Consider the following 8,411-nt stretch of genomic DNA (forward strand, 5'->3'; position numbering starts at 1 on the left):
AGACCAAGCAGCCCAGTACCAGCTGATGGTGATACTGAAGCTTCCATATATGTCGTTTCTCCTTTTTCGCCCAATTTTTTGTATTCCTCCTCTTCTTCCTCTTCTTGAATTCTTCCTTCAATGCCTGTCTCATTTGCAGATACAGTTGACTTCATCGATACTGAAGATTCAGGTATAGAGAAAGGTGTCATCGATAGACCAAGACCAAGCAGCCCAGTGCCTGCTGATGGTGATACTGGAGCTTCCATATATGTCGTTTCTCCCTTTTCTCCCGGTCTTTTCATTTCTTCTTCCTCCTCTTGAATTCTTTCCTCAATTCCTGTTTCATTTGCAGATACAGTTGACTTCATCGACACTGAAGATTCAGGTATAGAGAAAGGTGTCATCGATAGACCAAGACCAAGCAGCCCAGTGCCTGCTGATGGTGATACTGAAGCTTCCATATATGTCGTTTCTCCTTTTTCGCCCATTTTTTGTATTCCTCCTCTTCTTCCTCTCGTGAATTCTTCCTTCAATTCCTGTTTCATTTGCAGATACAGTTGACTTCATCGATACTGAAGATTCAGGTGTAGAGAAGGGTGTCATCGATAGACCAAGACCAAGCAGCCCAGTGCCAGCTGATGGTGATACTGAAGCTTCCATATATGTCGTTTCTCCTTTTTTGCCCAATTTTTGTATTCCTCCTCTTCTTCCTCTTCTTGAATCCTTCCTTCAACGCCTGTTTCATTTGCAGATACAGTTGACTTCATCGACACTGAAGATTCAGGGATAGAGGACGATGTCATCGATAGACCAAGACCAAGCAGCCCGGTACCAGCTGATGGTGATACTGAAGCTTCCATATATGTCGTTTCTCCTTTTTCGCCCAATTTTTTGTATTCCTCCTCTTCTTCCTCTTCTTGAATTCTTCCTTCAATGCCTGTCTCATTTGCAGATACAGTTGACTTCATCGATACTGAAGATTCAGGTATAGAGAAAGGTGTCATCGATAGACCAAGACCAAGCAGCCCAGTGCCTGCTGATGGTGATACTGGAGCTTCCATATATGTCGTTTCTCCCTTTTCTCCCAGTCTTTTCATTTCTTCTTCCTCCTCTTGAATTCTTTCCTCAATTCCTGTTTCATTTGCAGATACAGTTGACTTCATCGACACTGAAGATTCAGGTATAGAGAAAGGTGTCATCGATAGACCAAGACCAAGCAGCCCAGTGCCTGCTGATGGTGATACTGAAGCTTCCATATATGTCGTTTCTCCCTTTTCTCCCGGTCTTTTCATTTCTTCTTCCTCCTCTTGAATTCTTTCCTCAATTCCTGTTTCATTTGCAGATACAGTTGACTTCATCGACACTGAAGATTCAGGGATAGAGGACGATGTCATCGATAGACCAAGACCAAGCAGCCCAGTGCCAGCTGATGGTGATACTGAAGCTTCCATATATGTCGTTTCTCCTTTTTCGCCCAATTTTTTGTATTCCTCCTCTTCTTCCTCTTCTTGAATCCTTCCTTCAACGCCTGTTTCATTTGCAGATACAGTTGACTTCATCGACACTGAAGATTCAGGGATAGAGGACGATGTCATCGATAGACCAAGACCAAGCAGCCCGGTACCAGCTGATGGTGATACTGAAGCTTCCATATATGTCGTTTCTCCTTTTTCGCCCAATTTTTTGTATTCCTCCTCTTCTTCCTCTTCTTGAATTCTTCCTTCAATGCCTGTCTCATTTGCAGATACAGTTGACTTCATCGATACTGAAGATTCAGGGATAGAGGACGATGTCATCGATAGACCAAGACCAAGCAGCCCAGTGCCAGCTGATGGTGATACTGAAGCTTCCATATATGTCGTTTCTCCTTTTTCGCCCAATTTTTTGTATTCCTCCTCTTCTTCCTCTTCTTGAATTCTTCCTTCAATGCCTGTCTCATTTGCAGATACAGTTGACTTCATCGATACTGAAGATTCAGGTATAGAGAAAGGTGTCATCGATAGACCAAGACCAAGCAGCCCAGTGCCTGCTGATGGTGATACTGGAGCTTCCATATATGTCGTTTCTCCCTTTTCTCCCGGTCTTTTCATTTCTTCTTCCTCCTCTTGAATTCTTTCCCCAATTCCTGTTTCATTTGCAGATACAGTTGACTTCATCGACACTGAAGATTCAGGTATAGAGAAAGGTGTCATCGATAGACCAAGACCAAGCAGCCCAGTGCCTGCTGATGGTGATACTGAAGCTTCCATATATGTCGTTTCTCCTTTTTCGCCCAATTTTTTGTATTCCTCCTCTTCTTCCTCTTCGTGAATTCTTCCTTCAATTCCTGTTTCATTTGCAGATACAGTTGACTTCATCGATACTGAAGATTCAGGTGATGAGAAGGGTGTCATCGATAGACCAAGACCAAGCAGCCCAGTGCCAGCTGATGGTGATACTGAAGCTTCCATATATGTCGTTTCTCCTTTTTTGCCCAATTTTTTGTATTCCTCCTCTTCTTCCTCTTCTTGAATCCTTCCTTCAACGCCTGTTTCATTTGCAGATACAGTTGACTTCATCGACACTGAAGATTCAGGGATAGAGGACGATGTCATCGATAGACCAAGACCAAGCAGCCCGGTACCAGCTGATGGTGATACTGAAGCTTCCATATATGTCGTTTCTCCTTTTTCGCCCAATTTTTTGTATTCCTCCTCTTCTTCCTCTTCTTGAATTCTTCCTTCAATGCCTGTCTCATTTGCAGATACAGTTGACTTCATCGATACTGAAGATTCAGGTATAGAGAAAGGTGTCATCGATAGACCAAGACCAAGCAGCCCAGTGCCTGCTGATGGTGATACTGGAGCTTCCATATATGTCGTTTCTCCCTTTTCTCCCGGTCTTTTCATTTCTACTTCCTCCTCTTGAATTCTTTCCTCAATTCCTGTTTCATTTGCAGATACAGTTGACTTCATCGACACTGAAGATTCAGGGATAGAGGACGATGTCATCGATAGACCAAGACCAGGCAGCCCAGTGCCAGCTGATGGTGATACTGAAGCTTCCATATATGTCGTTTCTCCTTTTTCGCCCAATTTTTTGTATTCCTCCTCTTCTTCCTCTTCTTGAATCCTTCCTTCAATGCCTGTCTCATTTGCAGATACAGTTGACTTCATCGACACTGAAGATTCAGGGATAGAGGACGATGTCATCGATAGACCAAGACCAAGCAGCCCAGTGCCTGCTGATGGTGATACTGAAGCTTCCATATATGTCGTTTCTCCTTTTTCGCCCAATTTTTTGTATTCCTCCTCTTCTTCCTCTTCGTGAATTCTTCCTTCAATTCCTGTTTCATTTGCAGATACAGTTGACTTCATCGATACTGAAGATTCAGGTGATGAGAAGGGTGTCATCGATAGACCAAGACCAAGCAGCCCAGTGCCAGCTGATGGTGATACTGAAGCTTCCATATATGTCGTTTCTCCTTTTTTGCCCAATTTTTTGTATTCCTCCTCTTCTTCCTCTTCTTGAATCCTTCCTTCAACGCCTGTTTCATTTGCAGATACAGTTGACTTCATCGACACTGAAGATTCAGGGATAGAGGACGATGTCATCGATAGACCAAGACCAAGCAGCCCGGTACCAGCTGATGGTGATACTGAAGCTTCCATATATGTCGTTTCTCCTTTTTCGCCCAATTTTTTGTATTCCTCCTCTTCTTCCTCTTCTTGAATTCTTCCTTCAATGCCTGTCTCATTTGCAGATACAGTTGACTTCATCGATACTGAAGATTCAGGTATAGAGAAAGGTGTCATCGATAGACCAAGACCAAGCAGCCCAGTGCCTGCTGATGGTGATACTGGAGCTTCCATATATGTCGTTTCTCCCTTTTCTCCCGGTCTTTTCATTTCTTCTTCCTCCTCTTGAATTCTTTCCCCAATTCCTGTTTCATTTGCAGATACAGTTGACTTCATCGACACTGAAGATTCAGGTATAGAGAAAGGTGTCATCGATAGACCAAGACCAAGCAGCCCAGTGCCTGCTGATGGTGATACTGGAGCTTCCATATATGTCGTTTCTCCCTTTTCTCCCGGTCTTTTCATTTCTTCTTCCTCCTCTTGAATTCTTTCCTCAATTCCTGTTTCATTTGCAGATACAGTTGACTTCATCGACACTGAAGATTCAGGGATAGAGGACGATGTCATCGATAGACCAAAACCAAGCAGCCCGGTACCAGCTGATGGTGATACTGAAGCTTCCATATATGTCGTTTCTCCTTTTTCGCCCAATTTTTTGTATTCCTCCTCTTCTTCCTCTTCTTGAATCCTTCCTTCAATGCCTGTCTCATTTGCAGATACAGTTGACTTCATCGACACTGAAGATTCAGGTATAGAGGACGATGTCATCGATAGACCAAGACCAAGCAGCCCGGTACCAGCTGATGGTGATACTGAAGCTTCCATATATGTCGTTTCTCCTTTTTCGCCCAATTTTTTGTATTCCTCCTCTTCTTCCTCTTCTTGAATCCTTCCTTCAACGCCTGTTTCATTTGCAGATACAGTTGACTTCATCGACACTGAAGATTCAGGGATAGAGGACGATGTCATCGATAGACCAAGACCAGGCAGCCCAGTGCCAGCTGATGGTGATACTGAAGCTTCCATATATGTCGTTTCTCCTTTTTTGCCCAATTTTTTGTATTCCTCCTCTTCTTCCTCTTCTTGAATCCTTCCTTCAACGCCTGTTTCATTTGCAGATACAGTTGACTTCATCGACACTGAAGATTCAGGGATAGAGGACGATGTCATCGATAGACCAAGACCAAGCAGCCCGGTACCAGCTGATGGTGATACTGAAGCTTCCATATATGTCGTTTCTCCTTTTTCGCCCAATTTTTTGTATTCCTCCTCTTCTTCCTCTTCTTGAATCCTTCCTTCAATGCCTGTCTCATTTGCAGATACAGTTGACTTCATCGACACTGAAGATTCAGGTATAGAGGACGATGTCATCGATAGACCAAGACCAAGCAGCCCGGTACCAGCTGATGGTGATACTGAAGCTTCCATATATGTCGTTTCTCCTTTTTCGCCCAATTTTTTGTATTCCTCCTCTTCTTCCTCTTCTTGAATCCTTCCTTCAACGCCTGTTTCATTTGCAGATACAGTTGACTTCATCGACACTGAAGATTCAGGTGTTGAGAAGGGTGTCATCGATAGACCAAGACCATGCAGCCCAGTGCCTGCTGATGGTGATACTGAAGCTTCCATATATGTCGTTTCTCCCTTTTCTCCCAGTCTTTTCATTTCTTCTTCCTCCTCTTGAATTCTTTCCTCAATTCCTGTTTCATTTGCAGATACAGTTGACTTCATCGACACTGAATATTCAGGGATAGAGGACGATGTCATCGATAGACCAAGACCAGGCAGCCCAGTGCCAGCTGATGGTGATACTGAAGCTTCCATATATGTCGTTTCTCCTTTTTTGCCCAATTTTTTGTATTCCTCCTCTTCTTCCTCTTCTTGAATCCTTCCTTCAACGCCTGTTTCATTTGCAGATACAGTTGACTTCATCGACACTGAAGATTCAGGGATAGAGGACGATGTCATCGATAGACCAAGACCAAGCAGCCCGGTACCAGCTGATGGTGATACTGAAGCTTCCATATATGTCGTTTCTCCTTTTTTGCCCAATTTTTTGTACTCCTCCTCTTCTTCCTCTTCTTGAGTTCTTCCTTCAATGCCAGTTTCAATTGCAGATATAGTTGACTTCATCGACACTGACAATTCTGGTTTCGAAAACAGTCCAACCGATACACCAAGACCAAGCGGCACAGTGCCAGCTGATGGTGATACTGAAGCTTCCATATATGTCGTTTTTCTCTTTTCTCCTAGTTCCTGATGTTGAATGATTTTTTCTAATTCTTCCAGAATTTTTTCTTCAAAATCGTTTTCATTTATAGCTTGAGTTGTGCTCATCAATATGTATGTTGAGGGTTTTGTTCCTTTATGCTCTTCTGAATGGTGTTTGCTGGTTTTGTCGGTTTTCCAAATTTCAGTGTTGTATGTCGTTTCTTCCGCGATCGTCCAAGTAGATGATTCTGCAGATGTTGCAGTGTTTTTGTCTTTTTCGGTTTGTGGAATGCAGGAACAGGTGCATGTGCATTGATTCTTTTTGATCTCTTTCATAAATGAATATTCTGAAATTGGTAATTGTTAGTTTTGTTTTATATTGAGAGTATTTACGATTCTTAACTTTTTCCTTGCATTTTTTTTCTTGAGTTCTGCATCATTTTTTTGTGTATTTCTGTGGCTATGGCATGCTTTTAGATATTTCCTGCTCGGTCCTGAAGTTTTTTGATTTCTGTGATTATTTGAAGTTTTTCTGAAAATTAGAATCATCTATGAATTATTCTTGTAGTGCTTTTTGTTTTGCATTTTTTAAGTCTGTCTCTGATGTGCAGGCCTTAGTTGTGGTTTTTTATCTTGGCTTACTCTTTGTTCTCTGCTAGTGATTTTTGATCATAGTGAAATTCTCTTTTTTAGTTAATATCTATTTGTCCTTTAACTACTCTTCAATTCCTTCTTTCCCACTCCAGGGAAGATTATGTTTAATGAAGATGTTTTACTTCTTTCTCATAACGGTTTTAATAATGTTGCTAGAAGTTATTTCAAATATCTGCTTCACGTTTTATCATCTTTCCCTTATCTGATTGCAAAATCCTTAAACTTTCCGGGAAGTACAACTCTATTCTTAGGAAGTATTTAATAACTTGTGCTAACATTGCATTTTTATTGTTTACAGTTGTTTTAAAGGAGGAGCAGATTATTTTTTCTCTGAGGCTTGTTTTAAAGACTGATTTCGTAGAATTTAGTAAACTTGCTTACTGATTTATAACCTAATAATTCATGTGTTTTGTTCACAAAACCTAATTCCATCTTTATACCTGTCGTATTTAATTTGTTTTATTTTTTTTAGTATTTCTTATCAGGTTCTAGTTCTTAAGAGTCTTAAAATCTTGATTTTAGCTTATTTTTGCTTCAACAGTAAACAAAATTTGAAACTGAGAAAAGATCGAAACCTTTCTGTCCATTTGCATGTGCTTTTTTATGTAATGCAGATTCGGTGGATATTGTAGCAGGAACACAAAATAACAGTACCAGCAATAGTAGGTTGTACATTTGCTGAAATCTAAATTTAGTTAAGCCATTAAACCTATGAAAATAAAATTGAAAAATATGATGCTAGTCATTGTTACTTATGTTCCATACGCGAGTTGCAGGAAAATATGAATGTAAAAAATGAATTGATAGCGGTTACTTTTTTCCAACATGAGACAGCTACCATTAAACTGGTTCAAGGTAAGCGGTTCTATTGCTTGAATTTATTAGCAACAAAAAATTTTGAAAATTCATTTGCACTTGTATGATTTAATGATGATGAACAGTTTTTGACGATTAGAGTTTTAGTATGATGTTTGCTTGTGGATTTAATTCTTAAATTTGAGTTTGAGTTATGATATCTTTTGTTATTTGTTACTTCCTCTTTGATAAATTAAAAAAAAAAAAAGGAAATGTGTGGGTGAATATGAAGGAGGTTAATAACATAAATTAGTTGACTTTTTGACTTTTTTTTTAACGATCATATCAAAAAATGTTCATCACTAATTACATTATTAATTTTAGCAGTTTTTTAATGAAAAAATTTGTAACTATTTTCGATAATGGTATAGCAGCAGGAATAAAAAGCTGTTATCAATAATATTGTCTTACATACTGATTCATTTAAATTGCGAGAATAATTAGTGTTACTGAAAATTCTTCAGTTTTTATGAAGTGCAGATTCTTGTCTAATAACTCAATTGTCATTCACAAACAAACCATTCACGATCAAGTTGATGCGTCTTTTTAAAATCAGCATGAGGTAAGCGGAAGAAGTTATTTTTATTTGATTTTTCATCAGCAGTACGAGAAACTTTAATTCATGTATTCACTTCCTTCATCGTGAATGATCGTGCGAAATTAAATGTTGTCCACAGTGAATAATGTTTACTATGGAAATTTGAAGGTAAAAAAATTTTGAAACATTAGTGAAGCAAAAGATTCAAAATCTGTAAACATTGAAAATGAACTGTCCGACGAAAATCAAGTAATTCGAACTTGCAACTGATGAAGTTATCATTAGTTTTTGTGGGGAACTTGTTATATCTTCATCAGATATGAAGAGAGTCTATAAACTGGCGTATTAACCAAATTGTATAAAATTAAAAAACAAGGCTGATCTGAAATAGCTATGCCTTAATTGCAGTAATTAAAGATTAATTTTTAACAATAATTCCTTATCATTGCGCAGTATAAAACACTGAGCAATGTAATATCTATTCTGATTGATTACACTGAACCGGCGATAGAAAAAGAATTCGCTGAAAAAAAAATAATGGTAGTATATATTAG

The 8,411-nt window shown here is 39.4% G+C and overlaps 1 protein-coding gene across 1 annotated transcript; it reads right to left on the minus strand.

Annotated features, from left to right (window-relative positions):
• Positions 1–581: 581 nt before the first annotated feature.
• Positions 582–7,139, minus strand: Bm18112 (Uncharacterized protein; the record flags this gene model as incomplete). Its single annotated transcript, XM_043075632.1, has 2 exons — positions 582–6,157; positions 7,040–7,139. 2 exons carry the CDS (start codon positions 7,137–7,139, stop codon positions 582–584), a joined length of 5,676 nt encoding a protein of 1,891 aa, XP_042931566.1.
• Between the last annotated feature and the right edge of the window lie 1,272 nt (positions 7,140–8,411).

Source organism: Brugia malayi (genome assembly GCF_000002995.4).
Source record: "Brugia malayi strain FR3 genome assembly, contig: Bm_v4_ChrX_scaffold_001, whole genome shotgun sequence".
NCBI lineage: Eukaryota > Metazoa > Nematoda > Chromadorea > Rhabditida > Onchocercidae > Brugia > Brugia malayi.